Source organism: Dicentrarchus labrax, unplaced genomic scaffold (assembly GCF_905237075.1).
Source record: "Dicentrarchus labrax unplaced genomic scaffold, dlabrax2021, whole genome shotgun sequence".
Classification (NCBI taxonomy): Eukaryota; Metazoa; Chordata; class Actinopteri; family Moronidae; genus Dicentrarchus; species Dicentrarchus labrax.
Window position 1 is genome coordinate 29,820,001 of NW_026136706.1, and position 13,648 is coordinate 29,833,648.

Consider the following 13,648-nt stretch of genomic DNA (forward strand, 5'->3'; position numbering starts at 1 on the left):
CTTTTGATTGATGTTCAATTCTTGTGTGTTTTAGCAGAATATCTGTGTTGCCGGTTTATTGCAGTCTAATACAAGAGTCCTGCTATGAGTCCTGATGAACACATCACCATTATCTGTATCTGTTCAACCAACTAAATTATCTTTATCCTTATATCAGACAGAAATGTCAACTTGTCACATTCCATTTCCAGTCAGCTCTGTAGAGGGGGCGGATCTGGACCCAGGGCACAAATGATCTGTATTCATATCTGTACTCAGAATGGCTGTTCCTTACACTATGGGTGGTGCTTAAACTGGAAGTGGGTGGGGCTAACAGGAAGTTAATGAGTTAATTTAAGCCTGAGAATGATATGAGTAGATCAGAAGTTGCTCTATTTATTAGTAAACTATTTATGTTTAAGTGTTTTTCAAGAGACGGCGTAAATCATCGAGTTATGTTTTCCATAAAGTATGATCCAGTTTAAGTGAAGTTAAAGTGATAAAGAACCTGCGACGCACCGGTTTTATGACACGAGCTGTAACCACTCGGCTCATTAGCTGATATTTCTGAGACCACCTGACTCATGATTTGCAGTTAGTGGATATTGCCCTGGGTATGTGCTGATTCAATCTGTTTTGCCTTAACATCATCTTCAAGTGTAATTTTCAGGGAGGTTTAAGCCCGGCAGTTTTTCTTGCTCCCAGTGGTAAATTCCTTCACAAGCACACATATTCAGCTCTGGCCAAATTCAAGTCACAATGTTCCAGAAACAGACAAGGCCTCACTGAGTCTAATTACTCACTGATGGGACCACTCTCCCTCTGGACAAGAGTGGATTCTGTTGCATTCTCCTCTTAGAGCCTCCACACATTGGTTGTTAATATCTCGTTTACATCTGAAAAGTTTCCTTGTTGCTTTTGGCGATGAAATAATTTGTCTTTCCACTCATCCCATATATTTTGTTGGTTTCTGAGAGAAGGGTTTTCCAACACAGAAGAGACTGGTATATTAAACAAATGTGAAGTAGGAACAGAGAGGAGACAACAATCCTCTCTGGCTCCAGATCCCTTTTGACGATTTAACAAGGCCCTGGCACTTGTGTCTGCAGGCGTGGAGCAGGATGAAACTGGGCTCCTCATGTGGCTCTGCTGAGTTGCTGTAGCGAACAACAAAGAAGTCATTTACATGTGCTTGAGCCCTGTGCAGCTGCAGTGTTGTGTCTGGTCAGCTTTTGTATTTGTTGCAGAGCTCAACCAGGAGCTAAAAGTCCCTTTTACATCGCGTCTGAAGAACCGTGAACATTAGGCAAATTGTAACCATAAAGGATTAAAAAGCCACGGCACAAGACAACAACACAGTCATCGTGTACTTCTAACTTACTCTTGTGTGACTGTGATGTTACAATACATTCATTTGGTTGCCTTTTATCCAACATTCAAATACTGCATTCAGCCTCTGCAGGAACAAAAGCTAGATGCCATCCAGATTTGCGAGTGGAAAATGTACTCGAGAAGTAGCTGATGGTTTCAGAGCGGGTTCAGTGCCACCGTTTACAAGAGTCTTGTTTTAATATGAGTCAGCCAGAGACAAAGTTTCTGTCTATGGAGCTGGTTACGTTAGCTAGCTAGTTATTTTCATGAAACAACGGTCGGCTACTGGAATGCTAAAGTAGCCGCTGATAACTGCTAACTAGCTAAATCTGCCATAAGCACGTTAGCAGCAGTTATTAATAGTTATTAGCAGTAACGGTTTCCCCTCGTGTGACTGTGATGGTACAACACATTCATTTAGCAACCAGCATTCAACCTCTGCAGCAACAAACGCTAGATGCCATCCAGATTTGCAAGTGCATCCATCTGGTTTAAGAGCGTGTTCAGTGTTTCATTAGAAGTGTTTGGAATGTTTCAAAAAGACGACAGATAGCGCGGGGTGTCGAGGTGCAGTCTGAAAGTTGAGGGATTGAATGGATGTCTTGTGTACAGACAGGCCGAGCGCTTGTCTGCAAAGTGTGGAGGGTCTGCTGACTGTTTTCTGGTTATTCTCCTGATTCAGCACGTGACCACACTGAAACAATTAGCAGATACAGTAGGTGCTTTCTCTGTCTCTGTTATTAGCCCTCTCTGTGGTGGTCTACATCCTCTAGTCAGCTTCCCATCTCTAGTGCTAATCTTGGTGACCCAAGAGGGCCTATTTCCAATGTGAATGAATGCCATACACATGCTGTAGCAGCCTCGAGGCTTGTGTTTGAGCAGGCTGTTGTGCTCCATGCTGATGGTTTGTGTCTTGCCTCGGGAGCCGGGAGGTTTTGTTTGTGCAGGAACTTTAGCCCTAGAACAAAACTGAAACTGAGATCTTGCATTTGAAAAGTAACTCAAAAACTAATGTGGTAATCACAAAAGTCCACACAGACGTTTAATGGGATACAACGATGAAGTGATGACATTTTTTTTACCAAAAAGGTCGAAGGTTAACTTGATTGTGACATCATAATACCAGATTTCACAGTTAGCTGGAAACTGAATTGGTGACACTTCTGACTCAAAGGTCATTGTGATCTCAAAATAGTTTAAGAATGTATTGTTTGGTTCCAGATTTTACACACATGTTGACTCAGAGGACACAATTAGTAAGCAATAACTAGCACCGTAGGGGTTTTCATCTTTCCATCTGGCTAATGGTGATCTAAACACAGAGGGTGTCGAATGTTGTACAGATTGTAAAGCCCCATGAGGAAAATTGTGATTTTAGTCTATATAAATAAAATTTCATTGACTTGATGAATGGCATGGCACGCCACACTTGTAGTTCTTGCAGGTAAAGTTCCTGAATTTCTGAAAATGTTCCTTCAACAGAACCTGTTCTGAAAAGGGGTTGGGTTACTTCTTAATGTGTGAACTGGTGAACATATTCAACATGTTCCAACTGAACTGCTTGCTGCACTTTCTCTCTCAGATTCCTTCCTTTGTTGGTCTCTGACTGTTATATATTCTACAAGATATGTCTTTGTCTTTATGGCATGTCGTTCACTCTCTCTGTGTAACACAGGCGTCTTGGTGTTTTCCTGTGTATGCATGGCCAGCATCATGCACTCTTCTTCGTTTCCCCTCCACACCTGTCGCACTTACACCTGTCTTTCTCTCCAACTCTTCCTCCTCTCTCTCTTTCTCTGTGGCGGCTGCTGCTGTGTGTTGTCTGGCCTCCCTCCGTCTGCCTGCGCTGCCCTCGTCAGGTCGGAGGTTTAGCATAATGTGTAACGACTCGGTCCTGTCTGCAGGCTTCCAGATCGACACTCCTGACAGTCTGGGGAGGACCTGCCTGCACGCTGCTGCCGCCGGAGGGTGAGCCACACCACTCATTATAGCAAAAACATGTCCTTAATGAGAAGGATAAAGCATAATTCTGGTTTAATACAACATCTCTGAGCCCTTATTTTCATAGATTTGGACAGGACTCGTCACCGCAGTAAAGTGTGACGGGGCAACAAGCAGTCAGACGATCAGACAACTCATAAACAAGTCAACTGTGAATTCAGATCATATAAACCTCTTTATTTGGAGGTGAAACAGAAAGTGAGCTCATCTGAAATGTTGGTAATAATCCCTCATTGGACAAAAAAACGCTGTGGCTAACCTGGCCGTTTGTTTAAAACCTTTCTGATTGTCTGACGTCTCGTTTTCTCTGCTCCATTATTACTGATGTTGCCATATTTCCACATCTCTGCAAATAACTTGTGAGTGTGTTATTATTATTACTGATAGAAACAATGGTCACAGCTATGAAAATGAGACCGTAGTTGTAGTAAACCGCAATTTTCCTGTTAAACGTACTACATGGAGTGTTTAACAGGTTATGAAACAGTCTCGGTTTAATACTGATGCCTCTACATAAACAAACAAGACCACCAGTGAGAGGATTGGCTGTTTCTATAGAGTTATTCTTAATGTTTGCCACTTGGTCAGATTCCCGTCGAAATCAATGGAATGAGGCAGTAGAAACACTACCACTTTTAGCCACAGGGGCCGCCAGAATCAACACTAAATGAGAGTTCCTTGTAGGAGCTTTAAAGTATCTAATGTCGTTGTATTGACCCTTAAAGCAGAAATTAAAAGAAAGGTCTGTTCTCTCTGTGCAGTAATGTGGAGTGTGTCAAGTTGCTCCTGAGCAGCGGTGGAGACCACAACAGGAGGGATAAATGCGGCAGGTAAGAGAATACATTGCTGTTGTTCGTTGTGCTGAATTAATAAGCCGAATAACATTTTATTAGATCAACAAAACAACAAACTGACAATAATTTTGATGATTTTGAGAATGGTTAAGCAACTTTTTAGTTTAGGTCCCACTATTTATTTCCTTAGAATGAGCTGTTTTTATGTACAGAGGGAGCGGATCCATTTTCCATGGAGTCCGCCATGTTGAACCGCCGTATTTATACAGTAGCCCAGAACGGACAAACCAAACACTGGCTGTAAATGGGGTCATTGATGTCTGTTGTGAGTTCTGCAGCCACTGTGGTTTCTCCTACACACTTGGAAGGCTGAAGCATTGTTACTGTATTAGAACAACCCAGAGCAGCATGTGCGTTGAAGTTTTGTGTTGGTTGCCTTGCGGTCCTTGCTTGTGTGTATGACTGGGTGTAGGAAGGGGTGTGTGTGTGCACCTGTGAGCCAATTCTCCTTAATTGTTTGAGTTATCTATTTACTGTGTCATTATTAATAATCAGCCCAACTCAACACACTGATACAAAGCACAGCACACCTTGGTTTGTACAGTCGTACATGTTGGTACAGGTCTCCCATGAGCCTTGATTGGTATTGGTGTTGACATTGATGTTAATACTGGATTGGAAGTCGGCCAGCTGTGACCAATCCACTTTTACTACAGTTTCTAAGTCACCACAATTTTCTAAACCTTTCAGAGCGATAGAATTAGCATTTGCTCAAGGACACACTGTCCACATATTTTTGGGCTTGGCCCTTTAGTTCCAGTTAATGCCACAGCAACAGTGAGCTTCCAGCTCTTTGGCAGCAGTTTGGAGAAGGCCCTTTTCTATTTCAACAAGACAGTATCCATATATAAAGAAATGGTTGTCTGAATGTGCGTTGGAAGACTTGACTGGCCTGCACAGAGCCCAGACCTCAGTGCACATCCCACACCTTTTGCCTGACTTCCTCTCCCAGCACCAGTGCTCTGTCTCACTGAGTGAGAGTGGAGGCTGTTACAGCAGCATGTTAATACCTGTGGTTTCAGAATGACATGTTCTGCCATCACACAGGGGTGTGAGGTTCAGGTGTTCATGTAGTGTATGTCCTGAGTTTAGGTACTGGAACTGTTAATGGGAGAATAAAGTGGGATCAGTACATTGTGGAGTTGGTACGTCTGAATATTTGTGTGATCCTGACTGTCTCTCTTCCTGTCATTTCCCAGGACTCCCCTCCACTACGCGGCTGCCAGCCGTCACTATCAGTGTCTGGAGACTCTGGTTGCTTGTGGAACCGCCATCAACGCCACTGACCAGTGGGGGCGCTCTGCCCTGCACTATGCTGCTGCCTCGGACCTGGACAGGAGGTGAATTTGAGGCCTTAAAATGTCTTAAATATGATTTTGACAGTTCACCAATTGATTGGAGTAATTAAGTTAAGGTTACTTGTATAAAGTTGCATTTTTCAATGTGCTTTTGGGAATGTTAGTATTGACCATGCTGTAACAACTACAAAACCAAACCAAACCAATCCTGATTTTCCTTTATATCATTAATACTCTTTTGCCAGTGTGGATGTAAAATAGGTCTTAAAAAGGTTTTGAATTGAACCTGTTGCAACCTGAGGGAAACACATTATACAATCAGGTCCACAGCGCCTCTATTCCTCACCTGCTGTCTCCAAGTTCCTTTACATCCTCTGAATCTGGCGAGAGTAGGTAGGAAATGTGTTCTGATGAAGCTGCTCCTCTTCACACCGCTTCTCTGGTGTCACACTGCAAATCTGGGTAGCTGTCTACTGTTACTACATATAGAAACCTGATGGTCCACACCTCTGTGTTTCCGTGGTAACCGGAGGTGATACTGAGGTGATAGTCACGCATGGCCTCCAGGATTGGCAGGCCCACAGTTTACGGCACGGTGCGCAGCCAGGCATCCAGTAGTTATCCACTTACCTTTGGCATTAGTGGGTAGCGCCACATAAAGGAGGCTGTTGTTTGAGTTTGTTAATGCCTTATCCTCCTTTATCTCACCTGTCCCTCCTTCCCCTTCCCCCCCTCCTGTTGTCTCCCCATCTGCAGGCGTCGTGTTGCTCTGGAGCCAGAGAGCGAAGGAGTTCAGGCGGAGAGGGAGAAAGAGGCAGCGCTGTAAGTCCACACTGAAACGAACCTGAAGAGACAAAGAAATATAATGTGGCATTTTGACCAAAGCTGTGTTTCAGTGACATACTACATACTACATAATTTATTAGTTGCCAGCTATTTACTCCCACACATACCGTCCTGCTGCCCCAAATACTCAGTGGAGCACCATTGTGGATGAATCTGCAGCTGAAAATAGTCCCAAACAAATGCACTATTTGCTCCTTCTTTGAGTGACATTTACTAAAAACTTTAGAAAATGACTACGCCTTTTTAAATATATGAAATTGTACATTGAAGAGCCCTTTTTCTAGATTTATAGATTGATGTCTTCATAGGAACCAACGGGCTTGAGCGCCACACACTAACACTTGGTTGGTTTTGGTCTTTTCATGGGATTTGTTGGCAATTAGAAAATAAGATTGTTTCTGGCTGGGTAAACACACACTGACATCTCACAAACATAAAAAGACACACACGCAAAGACCCACAAACTGTCTGATGTTTGTATAACCTTTACAGACATCTGCAGAAAGCATTCAGTGGATCCTCACACACTCTGTGCCCGATACGTTACACACAACTCAGTCAGAGCCACAGAATGATATTAAAGCGTTATGTTTATCACAGCGACACCTTGAAATCATAATGGTGCCTCCGGTTGCCCCCGTTGAGCACGTTAGCTGAAATGTTGTGTTTGTGTTCCAGATGTTTAGAGTTCCTGCTTCAGAGCGGAGCGACGGCCTCTCTGAAAGACAAACAGGGCTACAGTCCCGTCCACTACGCTGCCGCCTACGGACACAGGCACTGTCTGGAACTGGTCAGTACACACACACACACACACACACACACACACACACACACACACACACACACACACACACACACACACACACACACACACACACACACACACACAGAGGAAATAGTTGAGTTGTTGGTGAGTGACTCCAGGTGTTTTCTCCATCTGTTGGCTGATCGGATTTTGACTGTACACCACATTCCAGGTTTCTGGTGTCTCCCGTTCCAGTGTTGATCCTGATTTGTGTCAAAGAGTAAATCCATAAACCTTTGATTGTGATACAGTACATGAGCGCACTGTCAGTTGGGTTTGGAAGAAAATGTGTTGATGTGTGTGTTGTTGTTGACCTGCAGCTGCTGGACAGAGACGACAGTCACCAAAACGACCCAGAGTCTCCCAGTGCCAGGAGCCCGCTGCACCTCGCCGTGAGTCACTCTCACTCTCACACACACGCACACACACACACACACACACACACACACACACACACACACACACACACACACACACACGTGCACACACACTACTGATTCAATACCTGAGAGAAATCAGATTTTTCTACAAAACCGCTATATGTTGTACAGTTGTACCAGAACCTGGTCAGAATCAAATGAAACTGGCAGCTTTGTCTGACGGCACTGTCGTAGCTGTGATGTGCAATGGGGGATTATCACTTACATTGTGGGTCCTCTCTCTTTTGTTTTACCTCCAAAGAAGTTAAAATAATGATGATAATGATCTGAGCAATTATTTTGATGAATACAGTGTTATTTGTTATGTAAAACCGTTTAAACTCTAACAATAAGATCCAACTTGTAATAAACAGAAATGATACTTTGTGATTCCTCCTTTGTGTTCAAATATTTGCGTTTTATTATTTTTTCTGTAGATAAAGGAATGGTAAAAAGATGAGTTATACACAAATTAAACTGAAATCCATTCTTACATTAACACCAGACTTAAAGGATATCAGAACAGCTATGATCAGTTCTGTTAGTCTTTCAGGTCTATTATCCATAAAGAGTCTCAGTCTCAGTCTCTGTCTCTGTCTCTGTCTCTGTCAGGCGTACCACGGCCACGCTCAGGCCCTGGAGGTGCTGCTGCAGGGGGAGATGGAGGTGGACCAGGGGGATGAGGCGGGGAGGACCCCCCTTGCCCTGGCCGCCCTCCGGGGACACACTGACTGTGTTCACACCCTGCTCGGCCAGGGGGCGTCGCCGCGCACCACCGACACCCAGCACGGACGCACCCCTGTCCACCAGGCAGGTGGGTTCAGCTTCAGTCTCACATTGGGTTTTTCTGCCCTGTCTGGCACATGTCTAGCTGCATATGGCCACAAGTATATGGACACCTGAATGAACTTTAGATGCTGTTTTTCATGCTTTCAACCACTTTCCATTAAGTGGAAACTTAATGCAATAACATAGAATGATATTTGAAACAATATGCATTTTGCAAGCAGTTTGGGGAACGCTTTGTCCTGTAGCTGATAATCCCCCCCGCTGTGTTGGCCCTCGCTAATGCGCCAGTGGCTGAATGGGAGCAAATCCCTGGTTCAACATCTGGTGGAAAGCCTGAAACCAGAAGAGTGGAGACTGTTACGTGGTTGTTACATTTGTGTGTCCATTTTCTCTTTCCCCAATCTAAACTCAAATAGTCAAACATGTTACCACCTTTAAGAATATTTACATAATGTAAAAGTGAAAGTAAAAAGCAATCTTTCTGTTTGTACCCAAACAAAAATGCATTAAACTCAGCAAGCACAGTGGGATCTGCAGGGTTCAAACCAGCCCCTCAAGACTGGAGCCAAAGCACGGCACCTAACTGATATATGTGTGCAATAAAAGTCCAAGAGGCCTGCGTGTTGATAGTAACCGTGTAATGCTGTTGTTCAAAAGTGCTGCACTGAATGCACACATTATTGTCCATAAAGCCTAATATAAATATTGATGTACCGTACCTCCACTGTGGACTGTGGATATTTATGTGATCATTAATATTTTACTGGTTACCTTATTACTCGGTATCAGGTGGAAATGTTCCTGTGTTCCACTAGTGTACATAGAAAGTCGAGTCATATTTCTCATTTGACACAAGCTTTGACACAACACACTGAAAATAAAACAGGCTGCAGTTTGTCCGTCCCTCACTAGATTTTAGACAAACATGCTGTATGTATTTAAAAGACTTCAGCAGAGTCAGTGTCAGCAGTAGTTTGTACACATTCATAAAGGTTCATTAATCAGTTCAGTGGGAGGATGGATCTCTGTCAGTGTGCTAGCCTATTGGGCAAAAACAAGGAAGTGATGCATCATAATCAGTAAAGGGGAGAAAGAAAGCAGGAAGAGGAAACAAAAGGTGAGTGAGAGGAGATGAGAATGGGTGTAAATTCAAGAAGGCTTGTATTTCACTTTTCATTGAGACCATACCGATGCAATGAGCCCTTCACAAGATGGAATAAGTATCCAAAGAGCACCTGTATGTGATCACAGTTAAGAGCCGGCAGTGCCTGAGGTTCAGATCAGAAACCTCAAATCTTAAACCTGCAACAGGTTCAGTTGAGGACTAGTTCCATATTTCTGTAACCTACTGCTCTTAGTTCACGTATAGCTCCCTGCTGTTGGTGTGTGAACGGTCTCTGTTCGGTACACTGCTCACTCTTTTATCATGGTGCTTCTTACTTCCTGCTGTGGTGACACTGTAATTGTCACAATCTAACTCAATGAACTGCTGTGTCATCTAACTGACTATTAATAAACATTTCTGTCCCTCTCTTTCTTCCTCTCTTACTTTTCACGCCCTCTCTGGCTCCCTCCAGTGATGAACGGTCATACGACCTGCGTGCGCCTCCTGCTGGACGAATCGGACAGTGCAGACCTTGTGGACGCTGCTGACTCTCAGGGACAGTGAGTGGTCATCTTTTGTTTTCCTCATCTGTCCAGTCTTCTCAATGTGTCCTGTTGGCTCCTCCTCTTTGTGGTGCATTATGGATAAAAAACTCTCTAATTAAGACCGTTAAATAAGGCTGTGAACGGTAATGAAAGCTGCATGTTCAGACACTGTTTAATTTTTTTTAATACATTGTTAAACAATTATATCTGATTCTAATCTATTAAATTATACAGTACACACTTTATTGAATGTTTATTATAATAAACGGAGGAGAAACCATGAATTCTTTCTCCAGACACATTATGGTAATTATTTGTCTTACAACATATAAAATACTATTTCTGAACCAAACAGTGAATTGTGCCACATAATAGACATAGTGTGCTTTCAAATAAAGGTTCATTATTCTCAGTTTTCATGAGCATGTCCTGATGATCTTGATGAGAATCACCCTTTCTTTCTCTCACACGTCCTCTGCCTCGTCTGCAGGACTCCTCTGATGCTGGCGGTGGCGGGGGGTCACGTGGACGCCGTCTCGCTGCTGCTGGAGAGGGAAGCCAACGTCAACGTGGCCAATAACCACGGCCTCACTGCGCTGCACCTCGGGGTGAGCATCTAGCTGTGTGAAAAGCCTCTCAGCTCTCACTGTCTATAGAGTTTTCCCTCTTCCTTGCCTTTATGGAGACTGGAGACCACAACAATTCTAGACTTTATATCTTTGATTAAAAAGATATTGTAAAATAAGTCATTAAATGATACCTCAGTAAACGCAATAAGCACTACATGATTCATTTGACCTATGTGTATAGATGATGAATTAATATGTGAATTCTAGGTAAGGGTATGAAGAGTGAAATGGGGAAATGTTTGGAGGACAGTGAGTTTGAACCATGGCTGAGGCTCGTCTCTGGAGGCATCGATCAACGCTCCCAGTGCTAAAACCAATTAAGTGGTTTTGTTCAATTCAGCAGTTTGACATGACAAAGCACTTTCTGCCTATTAATGTTGGGTTAATTCTGTTGTTGATTTAGGTCAGTGGTTTCCTAATACTCTATAACTTAATTGCAACATGTCGTAAAGTGGGGCTGTCAGAAGGAGAGACAGAAAGCAGGACTGAGCACAACCTGTCACAGAAACCTCTGCAGCAGAGCCTGTGGGTGTTTATGATTGATGATTTAGCATCAATATGAGCCCATTAACCACGGTACCAGGAGGAAAAAAACAAACGCTCCCACATGCTAAGTGCTAGCTACAGAGCTGCTCTGGGACACAGACAGCTGGGGCCAGATGCATGTGTGTACGCTGGTCTGAGGTCTGTGTGAGGTGACACAGTCTCACCCTTGCATTCTTCTTTATAAATGTGACTTTATGTGTGGTTCAAGATGTACGAATGGTTTTTGTGTGTAAACCAGGTCTCTATTGCACATTTCTGTACTCGCCACCGCCCCTACCCACCGCCGCTTTATCATCTACTGCTGACCTCCGAGTGATGACGGGCATTCCCAGCCGGCCTATCAGAGCTATGTTGCAGAGATATAGTGGTCCAAGCAGTTGTCACTGTGACTGTGTAATCGTGCTATTTTCCTATCAACGCATAGTGAATGGAAGTCTGAGTGTGTCACAGATGACACCGGTTAGAGCTCGAAGTGGCGCTGTATGGAAAGGGTCTTCAGAAGAGGTCTTAAAGGTGTTAAACTGAACTTCAGGATTCCTGCATATACCCTGAAAATATCGTAGTACATTTCTGTCTGTCCATCATATATCATCTCAAAGCATTCCTTTAATCTTTAAATGGAGTCCATAAAGGTGACTTAATGTTCACTGTGATTTATATCACACACAAACATATGTGAATGAGTATCTTGCTAGAGGCCAGTTAATGAACCATAAGAGTTCTGCTTTATGAAGTGTTTGATAAACTCCACATTCATTCAGCTTGACTCTGATCTAAAGGCCTTTATTCTCTCTCCCAGCTGCTGTGTGGTCAGGAGGAGTGTATCCAGTGTCTTCTGGAGCAGGAAGCCTCGATTTTGCTTGGCGACTCGCGAGGTCGCACCTCGATCCACCTGGCCGCCGCCCGAGGCCACGCCTCCTGGCTGAGCGAGCTGCTGAGCATCGCCTGCTCCGAGCCGCCGTCGCTGCCCCCGCTGAGAGACCACAGCGGGTACACACCGCTGCACTGGGCCTGCTACTACGGTCAGACTCACAGTTCATTCTTATTAATGTTATTCTGGAACAGTTCATCATTTTGCTAATCAAATGGAAAGTAAAATCAACGTAGACCTGACTCCAGTGAGAAACCTTTCGATGGTCTTGTCCAATACTGTGTGTGTGTTTGTGTCTGCAGGTCATGAGGGGTGTGTGGAGGTTCTGCTGGAGCAGAAGGGTTGTCGCTGTATTGATGGGAACCCATTCACCCCTCTGCACTGTGCTGTGTAAGTCTCACACACAATCATCATCATTATTAATGATCAATGAATCAATTGCCCTATTGATTTTCACAGAAAAATGTGGTGCATCAGTACTTTGAATCAGTAGATTTAAACCAGTTTGAATTTGTCTTTATACTGGTTGATACTTGATACTGGTTGCTAATGATGATGATCAATGAATTCATTTACCATTAAACTGATTCATCATTTAGTCTATAAAATGTAAAACAGATAGTGAACAGTCCCATCACTGGCAACCAAAAGTCCAAAGATGACTGTTTTTAAATGTTCATGTAGTCCAGTGATACAAAACAGGAAAATCAGAGAGCAAATACAAAAACATTTAATATTTTTGCTTGAGAAATTATCCATAGTCAAAGTTTTAAATGATTCCCTGTTTATGGACGATTGTTTCAACACATCAGCACTGTGTAAGAAAATATTGATAGAAATATGAAATACTTTATATTGTGGTATAAAACTCTATAGATCTTTGTGTTTAAACCCCCAACTGCTAGACATGAGTGTTTGAGGGCTATGATAATGGAACATTTTCTTTTTTAAATTGAAATATATGACAGTACCACGATATATTGATTGGTAACTCCTGTATCATGATACGTATTGCATTGTCAGATTATGCCAATACGCAGCTCCACTAAGCATCTCTAAATATGCTGCTGCTGTGGATTTGCAGTGAGCAGTAGACAGTGAAAACACCTCGGGGTGCCGCCTTCAGTACTGTTGCACTCATTTCTGGCTCCTGATATGAGTCAGTGACATCTTGTTGGTGTTTAAACCAACAGAGTAAACAATCACGAGCCCTGTGCATCGATGCTGCTGGAGGCCATGGGGGCAGAGATCGCTGGCTGCAAGGACGCTAAGGGCAGGTAAGACAACTGTGTGTGTGTGTGTGTGGACACTGCAGCACTGTTAATGCTCTGTTAGATGAATGCTGTTAATCTTTTAATCTTTTATCTTTTCATTCCTTCCTCTCTGCTGCAGGACTCCTCTTCATGCCGCAGCGTTCTCGGGTCATGTCGACTGCATCCAGCTGTTGATGTCCTACGATGCACCTATCGATGCTGCAGACCAATCAGGTTGCACCGCACTGATGATGGCGGCTGAGAAGGGCAGAGTCGGAGCCCTCGGTACAGAGATGTTTTGTTTATCTCTTTATGTTGTTTCACTGATCCAGTCTTG

General features: G+C 43.5%; 1 protein-coding gene across 5 annotated transcripts in view; it reads left to right on the forward strand.

The window, feature by feature from the left end:
• The window catches only part of ankrd44 (ankyrin repeat domain 44), a 39,585-nt gene that overhangs the window by 18,819 nt on the left and 7,118 nt on the right, over window positions 1-13,648 (forward strand). For 4 of the 5 annotated variants that reach the window (XR_007885230.1, XM_051403741.1, XM_051403743.1 and 1 more), the window contains exons 12-24: window positions 3,210-3,318; window positions 4,113-4,181; window positions 5,405-5,545; window positions 6,260-6,325; window positions 7,028-7,139; window positions 7,475-7,546; window positions 8,186-8,387; window positions 9,940-10,027; window positions 10,503-10,620; window positions 11,987-12,209; window positions 12,361-12,448; window positions 13,252-13,335; window positions 13,451-13,596. Coding sequence is in view for 4 of the 5 variants with exons in the window: in XM_051403741.1 (XP_051259701.1) it covers window positions 3,210-3,318; window positions 4,113-4,181; window positions 5,405-5,545; window positions 6,260-6,325; window positions 7,028-7,139; window positions 7,475-7,546; window positions 8,186-8,387; window positions 9,940-10,027; window positions 10,503-10,620; window positions 11,987-12,209; window positions 12,361-12,448; window positions 13,252-13,335; window positions 13,451-13,596 (1,518 nt within the window). In the remaining variant the exon portion in view is untranslated. The remainder of the gene's footprint in view (window positions 1-3,209; window positions 3,319-4,112; window positions 4,182-5,404; window positions 5,546-6,259; window positions 6,326-7,027; window positions 7,140-7,474; window positions 7,547-8,185; window positions 8,388-9,939; window positions 10,028-10,502; window positions 10,621-11,986; window positions 12,210-12,360; window positions 12,449-13,251; window positions 13,336-13,450; window positions 13,597-13,648) is intronic. The other variant, XM_051403742.1, reaches the window with a different exon arrangement.